General features: G+C 43.9%; 1 protein-coding gene across 15 annotated transcripts in view; it reads right to left on the minus strand.

Annotated features, from left to right (window-relative positions):
* The window catches only part of nrxn2b (neurexin 2b), a 794,249-nt gene that overhangs the window by 42,160 nt on the left and 732,504 nt on the right, over window positions 1–19,585 (minus strand). For all 15 annotated transcript variants that reach the window (XM_037758116.1, XM_037758114.1, XM_037758111.1 and 12 more), the window contains one exon: window positions 15,459–15,630. In XM_037758116.1, coding sequence (XP_037614044.1) covers window positions 15,459–15,630 — 172 coding nt within the window. The remainder of the gene's footprint in view (window positions 1–15,458; window positions 15,631–19,585) is intronic.

A 19,585-nucleotide genomic window follows, 5' to 3' on the forward strand; every position in this document is an offset into this window, starting at 1 on the left:
AAATGTCGGAGAGCCGTTGGCTGATGAAATTGTCTGCGGAGAGACTGAAGCGCAGTTTGGGACCGAAAACAGTAAACAGACGAGCTCTGAAGTATATCCTGCATCCTAACTAGTATACTTTGATTTCGCTTCCCCCCGCTGCTGTGCTGCTGCAGTGATCTAAAATAGACCACCTCTCAGTTCTGCAGTACCTACTTCCACTCCCCAGGGGTCCCTCTACCCACGCATGCCTGCGCAATAATGGCTCACACAGGCCGAGGAGGTGTGTGTGCGTGAGCGTGCTGTGAACGGTTGTTTGTGCGCGGGGAAAGACGGCCACTGTGAAAATGATGATGAGGGTTGAACGGGTGAGGAAGGAGTGGAATGAACGATAGCTGGCAGATGGATGGAGAAGCAAGCAACATGTAACAGTAGGCGACGTACTATATGACTCATTCACAAGCTGCACCTGTTGCTCTGGAATGACAGATTGTTAGTGGATGTTTTCACCTCTCCATAATATATAATTGCCAGTAATGCTGCTTTTTATTACCTGCAATAATACCTCAATTAACCCTACGGGGGGTCTGAAGAATCTGCATGGTGGAGCCATTTATTTAAAACAATTCTCAGCGCCACTGTTCAGAAAGTTGTATGTTTGTGTCACCAATTACATGCATGTGTTCACACTGCACTTAAGATTAGCTAGGTAGCACTCTGCCTTCTGGGGAAAAAAAGGCAGCGCAGCAATTACAGTGCACGGCACGCACACACAAGCCTACTTTAGAGATGACATGGACGCTCTGCAGCAATCACTGAAGCAGGGAGGGAGAGGCAGACGCTGCTGGTAGCACGGGGGAGAGGAGAGGGGGAAGACGGAGGGGATGAAATGAGAGGGCGAGGTTGTTGAGAAAAGGCGATCAAAATAATAACAGAGCGAAAGGAAAATAGTGGGAGGCAGCGGTCCTTAGTGAGATGAATCAATCGTGTGCGTGCATGTTCTTCTCCTACTGCTACCTCGTCCACAGATCTGACTAAACCTCCTCCTTCTTCTAACTTTCTTGTCTGAATCACACTTCCAGTAATCCAATGAAGGGGTCCATTTTATCAACCATGTAAGAGTTGATGAGGAGCATCAGCTGGAGAGATGTAGTTCTCCCTCTGCTGGCAGCTGTTGGACGCCGCAGTCTGGAAATGACTCCTCAAATCCTCCTCTATGGAATGTTTCCTTCCTTTTTTGCTTCCATCGCTCCATCCTTTAAATCCTTGTTTCGCTCACTTATTCTAGCTTTGCTTCTTTCCCTCCTCTTCTCCGGTTGTCCTTCCCTTGTTCTCAAACAATCATTCATCCACACTTCATTCTGTCCTTGTTCTTACCCTCCGTCCATTTTGATTTTCTTCTCCCTATTTCCTTCCATGCCCAATTATCTCCTTGCACTTTCACTACCTCCTTTTTGTCTCCCAATTCCCCCGTTTCCTTTATTTCTTCTTTAGCTTTTTACTCCTTCCATCCTCCACTATCGTCTCTATTCGTTCATCAACTCATCTTAAATGTCTTCCTCCCTTCTTCGCCCTCTGATCCTTATTTCTTAAACATTATATTTTGGTCTAAAATAACTACGAACAGAGAGACATCTACATATTGTTGGTTTCATACGGGATGCTGACTCCGGTCTGCTGGGTAAAAACCCATTACAGAGTTTCACACTGTCTCTAATACACCGCCTGACTTCGACTTCTGCTCCTGTCATAATGACTATGGTCGCTAGAGGTCGCTGTTAATTAAAAGTAGAGATGTTAATAATTAACCATTTAACCGTTAACCGACATCAATTAACGCTACCGGTTAAAACGGTTAAAATAAATATTAATAATTAATCAAAAAGCTGAGCGGCTCAGAGGAGCGGCTCGTCACTTTAAGGAGAAAAGCTGGTCCACCTTAACAGCCCACCTTAAGAGGCAGAGCCGGAGTTGCAGGATACAGGAAGTATCCTACACCTACGTTCACAGCTATAACACCACCAACAACCTCACACTCACCGCCAACACACACACGGTCTGTTGGAAACTCGCTAAAGTTACGCAGACTACGTGTGCGGCGGCGAGCACGAAGCCTTCGGCAATGCTAGAGCTGCTAACGTAGCACAAATACACACTGTTTGTTGGCCACTCGCTAAAGTTACGCCGGGCAGACACACAGCTGACAACCCGCTAAACTAAACTAAATGTGCGGTGGAGACTTTTACTGGGAAAGTGGCTGCATGTCCGCGAAACTACACGCAGCATCGTAGCTGCTAAGTTAACGCTCCCGGACGGTGAACTGGGGACTCCCATCAACCAATATCTGTTGTGCTCCTGCAGCTGGCGCACCGCGGTTAATAACGGCTAATAATCGGTTAATAAACGGTTAACGAGGGTCAGTTATCGGTTAAGAAAATTGTTCAAAATTAGCATCCCTAGTTAAAAGTTATATTTTTGGTTTCTTATTCTGTCAATAAGACGACACAAGGTCGATATTATTCATCAATACATACATTTTTAGTTCTGAGTTTTTATAAAAAATAAAGATAATATTTAAATCCCTACATGTATTTCTTGCTTCCACCAGAAGCCCCCTGAACCAACGTAAACTGCGCCTATGTCTCCATCCTTCTTCATTGCTGTTAACAGAGTGAGTTTATTACTAGGAGATTAAATGTGGTACATTGAGACACAGGCGCTGCCATCCATTACTACACACACACACACACAGAGTCTGTCTAGGTGTAAAGTGGGGGAAGTAATAAGAGTGTGTACAGTATGCAAATGTGTGTATATTCTTTCCCTGGCAAGCACGAGCTGAGTGACAACATCCTAATCAACAACCAGAAAATGGCGTAGGAATCAACAAACAATGGTGTTGTGTATCTACTCAAAACAAAAATATGGACAAGGAGAAGAAAAGTGGGGAAGTGATGGAGAGCACGGAGAGCAGAACGTGATGTGATGAATGAGAAAGTATGCAGAGCCGCAGGAAAATAATCCCACAAAGTTCTGTTGGACGGGTTTTTTTGTGTGTCATCCACGCCGCGCTGTCAGAGAATCCAAACTCCTCCGTGTACTGCTTGTTTGTTTGCATGTGTTTGCGCTCGGATCCTTGGAGAAATAAGTCATTCTGAGTGAACCGGTGAAACTTTTCCCTCCTCGCTCTCCTCCCCCACCAGCTGAAGCCTGCTCTGCATGAGAATGGGGGGATAGATTAAACAGCTGGGCCCTTGTCTTCTCCCTCACCGCCATTATCGTACTCGCTCCGCTCCCGAGACTATTCCCTTAGCTTGATGGGAGAGATGGCGAAACAATGCTATCGGACCTGGCGCTCAAGAAAATCTGATATACAGGAGAGAGGAAAATAAACTAGCAAATTTGTTTGTTTAAACTGTTGAGGCAGATATTCTCTCCTAAATATCTAACCTTGACTAACGGACATCAGTGGCTACAGTATGTTTACATGCACATTAACATCTTAAAAAGGGACTGTATGTAAGTTTTTAAGCGTATAAATGTAGCGGGTCGGGACACATGCGTGTTCGCATATGCGCGCTCGCGTGTGGCCGGAGCCTCGTCTCCGCTGCCTGCTCTCCTTCACTCAGACAGCTCGCGCGTTCTCGCGTACTCGCTCCACCTCTAGACGTGAACGCGCGCTCACTCCACACTGCAGAAGAGTTAGTTTAACTCTGAGAATATCTAGTGAATGTAGAGTGGACGTTTGTGCAGAAATAAAAGCTTCAGCTCCTCCAGACCAACAGAGGTTTCCCGTGTCTTGTGAAGGGACGGGGCTCCTCTATGAGTTACGTTATCGTCTCGTTACCGACCGGGTACCGGTGTATCTACGGCTGCCGGCTGCGGTCGGGAGGCGATAACGCAACTCGTTGAGGAACCCCGCTGCCTGAGCCTGCGCTGAGGCAGGAGAAGCCAACACTAGGATCAGCAGTGATTCATGGAGAAACCTTTGTCTGGTCAGCTAACATTACTGCCAAGCAGCTGAAATATAGAGTGATATTGTGGTTTTAGCTGACGTGTGTCGCCTCACTGTTGAGCGATGTTCGTTCATGTCTATTTAGAGCGAGCAAGTGCGAGCTCGACGCTGACTTTCGTTGATTTCACGGCCACAGGTGTCGCTGTTAACGAGCATTTCTGAAAGTTACAAATAGTCCCTTTAAAAGGGACTGTATGTAAGTTTTTACACGTATAAATATTTTTCAATATTTTTTTATTGCCAATGTGTAAACAGGTTGTAACTTAGCCTATAAAAATGAGACCTTCCTTGACTTTCTGGGTTTCATGGGTCTGTCTGAATATGCCTGTATTCACCCTCCGTTTTAACGCCTGTCTCTTTAAGCAACCCGTTCTCACTCCCATCTTGTCAAACACCGCCGTAACTAGAGTACTTTTCCGTCGTATACGACAATGTCAGGGTGTTAAATGAAACGTAATCTGAGATATGAGCCAAGACAACAGAGGCTGGTCCATACTTATCCACACCAGCCAACATGCCTGCGGCTCTGGACCCCCCCCCCTCCCCGAGGCTCACAACGCCCCCCTCTCTGAAACACAGGTGGTATCTCCACCCTGGAAGCCAGAAACCTATTCGCCCTCCTCCCCGTGTATGGCGCCTGGAGCATCGGCTGGATTAACAGCCATGCTGGGACCCGTCCTGGGTAGGTATCACAGCTGCTGTGCTAGGGGCAGGGCAAGGGCACGCTGATTGACTGGCACCTTAGGGAGACACAAAGCAAGGTGGAGGACGACTGAGAGAACGGAGCGGCGTGCTCGGAGTGTAGAGTTTCTATGTCTGATAATCCAGCATATGAATCACACGCTGTTCTGTCTCTCCTTCAGTATCAGTACATATGTGTGCGTCTGTGTTAGTACACGTGAATGTGTGTGTGTGTGTGTGGAGACTCTCCAAGGAGCTAACTGTATATCATGTAGCTCTGCAGGCAGCCAGATGCCCTTGTACAGGACACCCACATCGGAAATCCATCCACAAGAATGGAGATTACATTGGAGACGATTGGCCACCGGCCATCCCCGCTCTCCCTCCCTCTCACAGAAACCGCTCTCTGTCAAGCTAGCCTCATTCTGTTTTTCATTAGGTAACTTTAGATGGATTGCTCTCATATCCACTGGATGTTTTGGAACAGATGGGAACAAGAAGCACTGCCCTATGTACTGTAACCCCCGTACTACTAAATGCCTCCCTGCAGAAATATCCATCTTATCAAGCAGGGGATAGTTCAGGTGTTTTGAAGTGGAGTTGTATGAGGTACTTAGTGTATTACCTACAGTAGGAGAAACCATAGACTGTATATATAGATGGACGACACACGTGGAAGCAAAATATCCTGGATACAGGGGCTGCTATCTCGTGCTTTTGACGTCATTTAGAACCAGAGTCTGCACAGAAGGGATCGAGCCGCGGCATCGAGGTCCCGCCCAAACTGATCGCGAGCCAAGCATGGCCGCAGCTTGTCAGCGAGAGAGACTCATAGCTGCCAATCATGATGTCTCACCCCCTTTTCATAGCATCAAACCGAACTTCATCAGAACACTTGAACATACATTATTTGACGTGTACTTTTGACTTTTTATTTTGACCCATGTCTCATTCGCTAATGCGGAAGGGGCGGGGTTTATGACCTATACTGCAGCTAGCCACCAGGGGGCGATCCAGATGTTTTGGTTTCACTTTTGGGGAGCTGTCATGTACAGTCTATGGGAGAAACGGACAGAAATTACCGTACAGGGGAGCAAAGCAATGTACTGCTGTGGACAGGTATTTTAGACACCTAAAAAGAAAATCTATAAATCTATATTTTTTTTCCGGTGAGTCTAGGTGTCTAAAATCTGTTTTGCCGCTGCCCCCGTCCACAGCAATACATTGCTTTGCTCCTGTGCTGGTACTCCTGTCTGTTTCTCCCGTCATCTACTGTAGGTAATACACTGACTATGGATAAGCACCTCATAAAACCCCACTTCAAAACACCAGAACTATCTCTTTAAGGGGCCCAAAAATGGATAAATTGTACATGAAAAGATGACAATTTTTTTTGCAGTGCATTTTTTCTTTGAAGCCAAAGATTGCAGGCAAGTTGTGTTTCTTCATGTGGAGCGCGCGGGAAAAGCGATTTACCTACCCACCACACTGCTTTGTTCAATGTAAATACATCACCCACCGCTCGTGTCGGCATGCATTTGAAACAAATGACATCTCACTGTTTTAACTGCTCGCTCATCTTTCATGTGCGCAGCAGTTATCAATCCAACGCGCTCCCTTCTCATTTCTTCCCCTCTCTCTTCTCGCTTTCGACAGGATCCTCGGCACCTTTCATCTCGGCCACGGTGGATTTGCGCGAGGGTGGCTGCCGGAGTGAGACATAGAAAGCCCCCCCACTCATGTGGAAATCAAAGTTGTCACTTCTCTAATTACCTAAAGCAATCTTTTCCCTCTCCTGCTCTGCACTACTTAGCTGTGTCTCCTTCTCTCTCTCTCTCTCCCTCTCTCTCTCCTCGTCATTACTTTCTTCACTATTTCTCTGTTCTCTCGGCCTCTCTCCATCATCTCATAGCCACAGGCCAATAATTGGAGATACCTTCCAACTGTGCAAGATCCAATCAGGAGTCGTCGCAGAGCACCAGAGGCCCAATAAGAACCCGCAGAAAGAGGGGGAACTGTCATCAGTGACAAGTGACTGAGCGGGCTGACCTCAATTAAGTCTCTCGCACTTTTTTTGTTGTACTTTCCTGAATTTAACGATGAGTGAAATGCAAATCCAAAAAATGACAAATGTCAGTTATGCATTGTGTCAGATGGATCAATAGCATAAGAGGACTAGCAGTTGTAGTTTTTTTCCCCTCCGGGGTGTTATTAGACTGCAATGTGACTTTAAAAAAAAAAAATCCATTGATAACTACAAGAAATAATGTTTAATTTATGTGTTAATTTAGCCAATACAGATTAAAAAAGAGTCACTGAGCTACTTCATGGTATCAGCTGCACTATTGCAACAGTAATTCTCTTCCTCACAAGGGACGACGCTTTCAAATCCTTCTCTTGAGTAAAAGTAACTGCATTCAAAAATGGACTTAAAGTTACCACGAGGAACTTTTAACTGGTTATGAAACAGTCTCAATTTAATACTGATGCCTCTATATGACCTACATAAGGAAACGAGACCATCAGAGATATATATAGTTATTCTTAACGCTCGTCATCGGTACCATCGGGTTCAATTTCAACGAACTCATGCAAGTTCCCGCTGGGGGCCAACACCGACGCCACGCTGCTGGAGAGCCAGGACATATTGCTGGACACGCTGGAGGGAAGGGGGGCACGGGAGAACCAGAACCAGGACTGAGCGGGGCAGACTGCTAGACCCTGCTGCAGCAAAATGAGAGGTTTTCTAAAGGGACTCTGGTGCTCAGACACCGCTTTTGTTCACTGGGACCGCCAAAATCGACACTAAATGAAAGTTCCTCATAGTAACATTAAGTAAAACACAGAAGTATGAAGATAAGTAATAAGATGTAGTTAAGTATCAAAAGTACTGAAGTACTAATCATGCAGAATGGCCACTGAATTGTGCTACTTTTCTTAGTCTTATTATTGTTTTAAACTGGATATCTTTGAAATTCCATTGAACATATTTCACTTTTTTCATTTTAGAGCAAAACATTATCCATTGATTAATGGAGAAAATAATCGGTAGATTCACCGATAATGAAAGTTATCGTCACTTGCAGCCTTAGTTCAACATAAAAGGTAATTTTAAGGGCTGCAGGCAGCTTGTAGTGCTGCTGAATTGTGTTATACTGAGAGGTGTTCCTTATATTATGCAGTCGTTTTAGCTAGGTGTACCTAATAAACTGGCAACTGAGTTTTATATATGATGCATCATATGTATTATAAGATATGATCATATGTTTTTATGTAGAATTTTAACCTACAAAGTAATTAATACCTATACAGTAGCCCCCAAACTAACGTAGTGGAGTAAAACGTTCAATATTTCTACCTTAAATGTAGTGGAAGTTCAAAGTAGTAGAAAGTACCTAGAGAGATAGACAAATCAAGTACAAGTACCCCGAAGTTGTGCTTAATTACAGGCTGTAATGATGGCTCGGTAGGTGCTTTGTACTTAGACCATGCTGCCTGGCGCTGCTGCAACAGTGCATACTGTAATTACCTTAAGCACCATTAATGACACTAAGCACCACAAGCTAACAGATAAATGAGCCTAGCTGACAGTATATAAAGGTGCTCCTCCGAAACAATAAGACAGTACAGATGGTTTTTCCGAGGCCACGCTGTGCTCCGCGCATCCCCCCGCCCCCCCGCACACTCAGCTCACCATCTTCTGCTCGGTGGACCATCAAAGTCACATTGGGCCGCTTCGATACTCCCTGCTCGGAGGTCCGAGCTAGTGGAGTGAAATCTAGTCCATGCTCGGCTAAAGTCCATATGCCTCCAGCCATGTGTCTGCATAGAGTGCACCCCCGATCCCGTCGCTCTCCCCTACTTTTAGCATTTTAACTGGCACCGCTGAGTGCTCTCTTATTGCTTTTGCCAAGAGGGAAGCGGCACTGGACTGCTTCAACCTCCCCTCCTCACTTGTCTCTTTATCTTCCTTGCTTATTCACAATTGGGTTTCTTTCAGCGGGGAGGTCGCAAAGACAAAGATGGATATCTAGAAACAGGGGAGACATGATGAAAAGGGGTAGGAGGAAGGATAGAGCGCAGCCGAGAGCCTTGCTTGACCCCCTTTTCTTAGACCATTTATCCGCGGAGCAAGAACACCGTCGGCTCAGTCGGAGGAGCCTGAGATGACCTCACCGGCACAAAAGCGAATACACGTCTCTCTACTTCGCCCTTTTCTCTCTCTCTAATGGTCAGCCTTCACGCTGAACAGATCTCCTAAATGCCTTACAAAATGAAAACAGGGACTGACAATAGCACTCACTTTACACTGTGTGTGTCGTCCCTCTTTCTTTTCCCGTCTCTGATTTATTATCAGTGTTAAACGGTGTGTCGGTCTACTCAAAATGAACACCGTCGTGTCTCGGTGCATTTCAATAGCGAGTGATTTAGTTAGCGAGTAGCTGCAGTTATGAAATTATTACTGTGCAATGCTACATTGTGTGCGGGCATGTGAGGGGCGTACCATACTGTACTGGGTAAATGTAATCTGCCCTGCTGTGATGCAATCCAATTTGTGAAATGCTTATTATTCAGTAACATGCAAAGCCTCATCCATCACAGCGGTGACAGCATCACGCATGCTGCATCTCTTCCAGCCTTCATCTTCTCCCTCACTCTATCATTTTCCAGCGATACATCCCGAGCACTTTGCTGTAGAGTATTGCTTTCCCTCTCCTCTATCTCCCCTGCCGGTCAACCCCCCTCTCCATCCATGCATTACCACCACCACCACCGCCACCACCCCTCACCGCCACTTCCTCTTTCTAATTCGACTCAACTGCGGTCAGAAACTAAAGCAAAGTGACAGCTTTTATGGTAGAGTAACTGCCTGTAAACACCGGCAAAGTGAGAAAAGAAAAGTGTGGAAGAAAGACGATGCACCACGCGCTCCCACTGGTCATAACGCCGCAGTTACGAGGCAGCAAAATATGGTAATCACTGCCGATACCCTGCCACGGTGACACTATAACCACGGTTGTAAACTGCATAATGATTATCTAAAGCTCAGGGGGCACCGCAATGACGTCCAAATGCCAAGTGTGGTACGAGCCCCACAGGAACTAGATGGACTTTTTTTTTTCTAAAAGCTCCCTTCTTACAAGTAATGTCATAATCTGCTGTGGTGAATCACGGTGATCACAAAGAGAGTTTTTAGTACGAGGCGATTTGAAAAGAGAGATGATGTGATGGAGGGGGAGTGTGAGATAAAGCAGAGAGAGACAGAAACAACATCCCCATACACACTCACAGGTGCACATGCTCTCTCTAACAAAAGGTACATATATATACAACATATAAGCCCATAAAGGGGCCCCTATATGTATTCATCTGTACTCCTTTGAATCTCTTTCTTCTCCTCCTCTGATTCTGTTGGCGGCAGTAGCTGCTGCAAGGCTGGCTGGCTCCTCATAAGAAGGGGATTAATGCTGCAGCAGGGCCCAACTCATTAAATCTGACCACCACCATGATCAGTTAAGGGGTTAACAGCCCATAAAACAATAGCACGGAGGCATATTTCACTATGATAATCACAGGATTTAACTAATACAGGGTTTTTAAAGATACAAATACTGATCATTTTGAATTGCTGGTAGCGGATTGTTGGATATAGAATAACCAGGGCTGTCAATCGATTACAGTTTTTAACTCTTATCAATATGGGAGTGGACAAATATGCTGCTTTATGCAAATGGATGTATATATTTATTATTGGAAATCATCTAACAACTTAAAACAATGACACATATTGTCCAGAAACCCTCACAGGTACTGCATTTAGCATAAAACAATATGCTCAAATCATAAGATGGCAAACTGCAGCCCAACAGGCAACAACAGCTGTCAGTGTGTCAGTGTGCTGACTTGACTATGACTTGCCCCAAACTGCATGTGATTATCATAAAGTGGGCATGTCTGTAAAGGGGAGACTCGTGGGTACCCATAGAACCTATTTACATTCACATATCTGGAGGTCAGAGGTCAAGGGACACCTTTGAAAATGGCTATACTAGTTTTTCATCACCAAAATTTAATGCAAGTTTGGAGCGTTATTTAATCTCCTTCACGACAAGCTAGTATGGCATAGTTGGTACCGATGGATTCATTAGGTTTTCTAGTTTCATATGATACCAGTATCTTCACTCTAGCTTTAAAACTGAGCCCGCTACAACCTAAAAATCACAAGTTGCATTAATGCCCGGCGGAGATAATAAAGAATGCCACCGGTCATATCAGTTAAAGTAAGGTCGTGCCAGCAAAACCCCTGAGTGTAATCAACAGAGGAAGGGTATGTTTTATTCCTTAGGACTTTTAACTTTTCATTTGGAGGAGGAAGAATGTGTCGTGTCTTCTTACAAAAGCCTCATAGTCTGGCTCTAATTAATGTTCCGTGAGGTTATTGAGAACGTAAAGCAGAGGGTGACTTTTCATCTGCGTTATGTGTTAGGTTATGATGACTGTATGGGTCAGAGGGGATCCTAACCTAGGCCAATTCATCAAGTATGAACACTCTGTTGAAGCGGTCGTCCTTGGAATGAATGTTACCTTACAGCTCAAACCTGTAAAGGCTAATGAGCTTTAATTCAGAACAGCGACGAGGCCGGTATGTGTGTGTTCTCGCAGCACATGACCAGTAAATAAAGGGAATCGGATGTGAAATGGTACAATTATAGTCCGTATGGCACTGCCGCTAACATCTGCCTATTTATCCGTGGCCAGGTTGAGGCGCTCAGTGGGACACGGGGATGTTGTCATTGAGCCCGTCTGCCATTTTGGGAATGCTGGGAGGTGAGGTGGGGCGGGCCAATAACTGTTGCTGCAGGACCCACCGGGGACACCTGACACACTGGATTAGCTGGCTGGGCGCTCCTCTGACACGTTTTGTCTGCTTTCTATCCATCATGAGCACACACACACACACAATGTCATGAACGCAGATAGATGCACGTTGAATCAGACCAAAAACAACAACACACACACACAGTCCCTGAGGACTACAAACATCACTTTGTGGGACATCAGGAGACGTGTTGCTTTCCCTTGAATGTGCCTGACCCGTGACGACCACGTTCGCTGTCAACATCCTGTCTCTGCAAATCATCACCTTCTGTTTATAAACGGCTGCTGGCAAGCCCAGGCCGTAACGCTGTGAAAGCACTTGCCAATCTAAGCCCTATTTATAGTGTGTGTTGATTTATTTAACGGCAGAATCAATATATTTGCTTCATTTGAGTTTAAGCGGAGGTAGAAGGAAGTTACCGCTTTTACTGTTGTAGTCTGAGTAACGTGACGTCATATCTGTTCCGTATCCGTCAACCAAAACAAACCGCAGCGAGCCGAAACTAGAAAGCAGGAAGCGGCGGAGGTTCCACGTGGATACGACCTGCACCCTCACATGTTAAATCCAGCGTGGTTAAACACTACACATCCAGTAAAGGATGGAAACACTTTGGGTTTCACACATTGCATGAAAAGCAGAGCTAGACATCACGGCTAAAGCTGCACGCTAAATCTGTCACGGACAGGAAACGTTATCATATTGCGGTAACGTTGCGGTCGAGACGGCCGTCGCTCTCATCTCCGTGGTCAAATGGGCCGACGCTACAACTGTAGAGCACCCAGATACTGACATTTATGTTAAATGCATTCAAACGGCCCCGATGGAGCTGACCATGGATGTATAAAGAGAACGGAGCTGACGGGAGAGCTAGAGACGGACTTGGAGAAGTTAGAGGAAGTAGACACGTGGGACTACGTCCGGTTTTCAAAATAAGGTGTTAACAAAGGGAACTGTATATACAAAATACATATATGGAAATAAGCTTGATTGGATTAAATTCACCAGAAATGTCCCTTGTAAATTATAAGGAAAATACCACTAATTTGTGAGGGAAATGTCTTTATTCTTTGATTTTTGGGTTATTAACTCCAAAATTTAGATAGATATAAATTTATATTGCCTGACAATGACTGATATATTTGACTTCAGGACATCTCTGACTACATACATGCTGAAAATCAAACATTTTTACTGTATCAATTTAGATATTTTCCAAAGTAAAAGTCCCTAGAAGTGTATGATTCATTTTTCCCATTGTCTAGTGTTAAAAAAGTTTGAATCGCAATACATATCGAATTGGCACCCAAGTATCATGATAGTATCAAATCGGGAGATAGGTGCATCGTCCAAGCCCTAATAAATATGTGTGTGTGTGTCCAAAAAAATATACAGAAAGAAAACCTGTCACTGTCTTTCTTGTGCTCGGTGTCTTTTATCCCTCTGGGAGCTTTCACAGCTCCTATAGGTCATGGTCTACTACGTGAGGATAAATCCAACATATAATGCACAAAGCATCAGCCAGGGCCTCCAAACTGCGACGGCATCCACACGAGACTTCCTGATGTGGGTCACAACAGTCCCTTTGGGGAGGAGAGATTTCACAGGAAGCTGCACGTCCTTGTTCTGTTGGAGGAACCAGACACATTTGGCACCTGTAACACTAAACTAAACGCCGCATTGTAGGTATCTTTCATGACAACTTGTTCTATTTTCTTCTAAATTCTGGTTACATGGACATTTTTAAGATCTGGCGCTCCGTTGGGACCGCATGGCGATGATATCCCATAATATAAGCATCAAGGAAACGAAGTAGGTCTGAGTGTGTCGTGAGTATAGAGTATTTTGTCCCGTTTAGAGAATCAGAAGATGTCTAAATCTCCAATCTGGGTCACAGGAGCTTGATTCAACAAGGGAGCTCCCCCTCTTTCTTTCTCCTCTCCACAAAATATTACCTCACTCTCTCTCTCTTCACGCACCTCCTGTCTCAGTTAGGAAGTTACCACCACCCCCCTCCAACTCCTCCTCGCTCACCCTCTCCCCTACGTATTCCTCCGCCCTTTTGTGCCTCCGCCTCATCTGAGGTTTTGCTCTCCTAATGTGTAACATCTCTGTTTCCCCAGGACGCCGCCCCGCCAGACGATGACGACTGGAACCTTCAAAGCGTGCGCCGGAGCCTTCAAAGCGGAGCGCCCCCAAAAATAGTTTGGAGTGTATCTAGCTCACATAAATGAATCAAAGCTATTCTACGCAGCAAAGCAACACTCCCCTCCCTCTCTCCTTCATCCATTTCCTTTCCTCAGTCCCCATAACCTCCTAAAACTTCAGACGACTCCAGCCCCCCGGCAGACAAACACAAAACTCGACAAACAACAACAAAACAACACTCTTCAATTCTTGATCAAGCGGAGGAAAAGGAAAAGAAATGTTTGACAAAGACAACAACAGCGGCGGCAAGGAGGGCGGAAGGGAACAGGAATAAAAGGAATGCAATATGGACTGTGCATTACTGTTTCTTGATGAAGCAAAACATAGATTTGGATGATGACATTCACTTGGCGATGTTAACAGGCTGCTTCGCTGTTCTGTTTTTCCAGAGCGGTTTGTGCTATTGTTAGTCGAAAGGCTCCTCTTTGGAGCGTGTGCTGTTGCGAAAAGGGCTGCATTTCCATCATAATAACAACTGAAAAGAGTGAACTGTCACAGGGCGCTTCCTCTTCTGGCTGTGCCGCATGCCCCTCAGTCTGGCCTCGCTGTGCTGACGGATGAGCAAGAGAATACACTTCTCTCCACGCCAAAACAAAGCCTCAAAATATGGGATCACTGCTGTGACAGAGAATGTCACAGTCCCATTGCTCCATATGTCAACCGGAGTAAATATCATGGCCACATTAGCGGCTCTCTTCCCGCTGTTTGAAACAACGACGATACATAGACGGTGTGTTTTTTAGACAATGGAGATGGAACGCATTGACTCCAGCGGGGATGGAGATTTACCAGTCGGACAGCATCGATGGAGAATAAAAACACTTGTGGGCAAAAATTGCAAATTCATGAATGTACCAGAGCTTCAAGGCTTTCTTATTTTTGCACACAGGTTATTAGATTTCCATGTGCATCATTAACGGCAGGCAGCAGAGCCTGGCTCAGCCGGGAGTTTACCGAATGCAAACTCATGACGGGGAAACACAAAATGTCTTCCTTTGTACAACCATGAACAAAGGGGAAACACAATGGAGAGAGAAAATTAACTGAGAGCTTGCACGAGACCAAAAATAGCCTCATAATTCGGGCCGTAATAGAATACCATGATTATGGTAAAACAACAAGTGGGGGAATTAGTGCACTCCCAGCAGTGACTCATCAGGTGTTTGCCCTCGTTTTAAATCTGTACGTGTAATGATGTTGCGTCTGGAGCCGAGGCATGACTTATCAACACCTCCACATACTTTACATAGAAGTGCCTTTTTTCTGTGTCCTGCCCGAAAACCCAACCATGCCCGACTGCTGGCCTCGATTCAATAGTTTCACAGTGCCAGGAGCTAGCAGACTAACTGCAGAGAGCTGGATGCTCTTCGATGGGAGATTGCTTGCCTCAGGATGGCTGCTTCGCTCTTCCCGCCTTTTAGACCAGAACCTGTCTTAATCACCTCGAATAATGCAGGCGCGCTCTAAATATGAATGTCATCATAAATAAACAAAAGCCCTCACAGAATGTTCTGTAAGAATCACTTTGAGTGGCACACGGGAGGCTGACTTAATGAATATTTCTTTTACCGAAGCTCCTTTTTTCTCTCTCTCCACTGCGTTACCCAGTTTATCAAAGAATTCATTACTGCGAAGGTTCAAAGCTAACAATGATAGTCATCCTCCCTCCCTCAGTCCCCAGGTCGCCCCTGTTCCTACCTGATGGGAAACGTTCGATGACCGGCTGGTTGTCCACCTGTAGCGTGGCGTTGCCACCACTCCGCGTGAATCGCACCACGTGGTATTTGCCGTCGCTCACCATCACTGCGCTCTCCTCGATGATTATGTCGTCCGTTCCCACGTTGAAGATCACGCCGATCTTTCCCCGTTCCTATAGACAGAGGACGGTAGAGAACATTAGAGAAGAAGGCACGAACATACTGGAAAAAACAAACTTCACCAGCGCACTTTGGACATTTGATATACTTTTTAAATATCCCATAAACTTGAGTTTTCTGGGAAACAAGCCATCACAAGTTTTTTTCTTTCTGCTCATCCAATCATATAAAACTGCCTTCCTCTACGTAACCCATTGGTTTACAGTTCAGATTATGGAGGACGAAATATGCCAAAATAAAAAATAAATAAATGACTCAATAAATGAATATGTCATTAAATGTAGCAAAAATAATATTAAAAATAAATGTAGCCATTAATTAATTAATTAATAAAATGAGACAAATTGATATTTCTGTTTTAATTTGCTTCTTTAGTTATTTATCTTTGTATCAATTCCCTTATTTTTTTACTCTTGTTTAATTTTCCCTTTTATTTATTAATGTATTTATTTATTTTTTTATTGTTTATTTATTTTGCATCTATTTTTATTTATTTTACATTTATTTTTTAATATGTGTATTTATTTATGTATTTATTTATTTATGCACGATTTTTTCCTTTGCATTTCACCCCTTATTTATTTCCCTCAACTTATTTCTGTATTCTTTTCTTTATACATTTCTTTACACATTCCTTTATGAGGGAAAAATCATGCTTAAATGCATAAATACATAAATAAATACATATTAAAAAATAAAAAAATAAATACATTAATAAATAAAAGGGCTATAAAAAATAAATTTGCTTGCCTGTAACTTTTTTATATATATATATATATATGTATATATATATATATATATACACATACACCTACACATACATCTATATACATACACATAGTCACATATATATGTATATATATATATGTATATGTGTATGTGCATATATGTATGCATGTTTGCATGTGTATGCATATATGGACTGTGTGTATGTATATATATGTATGTGTAGGTGTATGTATATATATGTGAATGTGTGTATATATATGTAGGTTTCTTTTTTTCCTTCTCCTCAGTCCTCCTTTTACTCTTTGTTCCATCCTATTCTTCTGTTCTGTATGTACCACTGGGTGTGTAAAATACAAGAAAAGAAATTGCAAATATACACTGCACATATTGTGGATGTATAATTCATGATTAATTTGCAATAAAAGTGGTGTTCGTTTGTGAAGATTATCTTGCTGAACAAAACATGTAAGTATCATAAACGTTTGTTTGCTACAGAGCAGCTTATTTTCTGCAATAATCCAAAACCCAATGGAAAAATCCCATTGGCTTTTTTCCGAGGGAACCAGGGCGATGCTGACTTCTTGGGTTGGCCTACAAAAATCATCCCTGCAGTCTTCAAGCCGTGCTAATACACATGATAAGGTTACTGCTTTGCAGGAACCAAAAAGGCCCTCGCTGCCTGTATCTGATGACGCTATGAGCATCAGATCTCACACACATCAGCCTGGTTAAAAAAAAAAGTACTTGTTGAGGACTCAGGCACCTTTAGTATTCATCAACCCGGTGACCCCCTCCCCTCTCCCATCTATTAGTGTTGACAGCCGCCCACTGCTTCGAGTTTATTACAGTCAACCGCCTACTCTACTCTCATCTCCCGCCATCTCTCTCCTCTCCCGCCGTGGTTCCTGTCCTCAGTCCCGGGAAAGGTCAAAGTCATTTACGGAGTTACAGTCTGCCAGAGAGGCATAGAACAGGGGCGAGAGAGAGAAACATACCAGACAGCACCATTACAGACTCATTCTCTGTCTGGCAGTAAATCTTGTGCTGCAGTTTTGTTCTGCACTGAGCAGTAACTGCCCCGCCGCCCATACCATTGGCAGGAACACTTCCTGGTTGTCACTACAGGCCAAGCTCATTTGCACAGGGGGTCAATTTTTGCACACTGCTATCTGCCCACTGCTGCAACAACTCCATTGATTCCATTATCTCATTAGCTATGCGCATTTATTTCGCCACCTTCCATATGCCGGAGATATTCAGAGGTGAACGCGTGGCTTTGGCTCGCGGCGGTTTTCCATTATTCATGGCTGATTAAGTATTTAAAAAAGGAAAATAAAACGTCCTGATGCTAACAGAACTTAAAATAGCAAGTTAATTGAGTAAATAAGTGCAGAGGTTGTACAGTGAGTTAATGAGCGGTATAATCGCAGCCAAATTTATGTGCATCCTAACCACTCTTTGGTGCTGTGTAAAGTGGTTGCAGTGTTCAGGCGAGGCCACGGTATGGCCACGCACTGACGACAACCTCAATTAGGGTATTAATTGAGCATGCTCAAATGGCGGTGCAAGTGGAAGTGCTGGTGGCCGTGATTAATGCTGTAGAGAGAGATCAGCTGAATTATGCTGTGTTCAAACCAAGAGTGATGCAAATTTGTCGCCTCACTTTACTCGCGTGAATTGAACCACCGGTATCATTTTATCATCATTTGTGTTCATTCACGCTAGACGGAGGAGATGTCTCCATAGATACCAACAATGTTTCTTTCTGCCATCAACCATGGAAGAAATAACCACTGTTGCTGCTTTGTACATGTTGTGGAAGTCAAAGATATGTTTGAAAACCAAACGCCGTCGTGTCTAGGTTCGAGCTGTATTCAGTGTATCGAGCAAGCCACACGTCGCTACTGCAGTATGAACCCAAAATAAACAGATTGTGCTGTGATTTAACTGCAATAAACGGATCAAAAGGATGCCGAATTAACTGCATGTTAATGCAGATTTGTAAAAAGTATGAAGTCATACTTTGTCAGGTCTGTGCGCAAGACGACAAGCAAACAACTTTTAAAATGCTTGTTTTCTGATTGGAGTTTGGATTGATCAGTGCGAGGCTATGCAGCTGCTCCATCAACACTCAAGATAAAGACATCTTGGCATAAATACGGCAGTGACATTGTTGTTTATACCAGTCGGTGATTTATACACAGAGTTTCGTCTGGTCTCTGTGCAAATATGATGTACTATAGCAGCTCTGGGTGACCACAGACAGCTACAATATTGAGAATAAAGTTATAAGTTTACGAGAAAAAAAGCCGTAGTGTTATGAGAATAAAGTCATAATATTATAAAGTAGTAATTTAACGTGTTATTTTAGAGGGGAAATAGAGCAGCGTGTGTGAAAATGAGGAGTGTGGAGCATCTTGTGAAGTTATACTTTAGTTTAGGTTTCACAAATAACGAAATACTTCATCTTTTGGCACATCAGTATCAGGACCTTGAAAAGATTGTGCAAGAAACTGTGTTTATTCTGAAGAAAGAACCACAAAACTGACTCTTTTGTGGAGGAGGAAATTACTTTTTTTTCTTGTAAAGTTATGACTTTATTCTCGTAATATTCCAATTTTTTTTTCTTTAAATATTATGAATTTATTCTCATTAAATTATGACTTTATTCTCGAAATCTCTGATTTGTCCCCCTCAATGTGGCTCTAATACTCCGTCATACTTTCGCGACACCGCGTCACGCAAATTTCTCACTTTAGTTGACTCCGTGAATACGCGAATGACGCGGCGTGAACACAGTTTAAGACACAGTCGGACTAAATAAGAAGACTCAACGTGTAAGCAGGAAACAGACTCTCCTACACGGAGTAAGTTTGACCAGGAGGAGCTCCTCAGAGTGGAGCTTGATGGGCTGCTCAACAGATGATCTCATTCTGCAAAGAGGGTTCGAACGTCTCAAATGGCAAAGTGCTTCCAGCTCCTCAGGCACTTAATCAATTGATTCATGTTATGGACTGACCCTTGCAGTCTTTGCGCCCACTCTCCCCGTGCATGCCGAAATCCAATATCGATCCGAAGACAGCGATATGAATACTGTCAGAGAGTGATTAGTGAGGCGCACGTGAATGAAAATGTAATCATTGATACCGTTGAGATGCTGCAGCAAAAAAACAAAAACAGGGGAGGGGAGGGTGAGCGAAATGCTTTTGGAATCGAGTG

The sequence above is a fragment of the Sebastes umbrosus genome, chromosome 22 (assembly GCF_015220745.1).
Source record: "Sebastes umbrosus isolate fSebUmb1 chromosome 22, fSebUmb1.pri, whole genome shotgun sequence".
Classification (NCBI taxonomy): Eukaryota; Metazoa; Chordata; class Actinopteri; order Perciformes; family Sebastidae; genus Sebastes; species Sebastes umbrosus.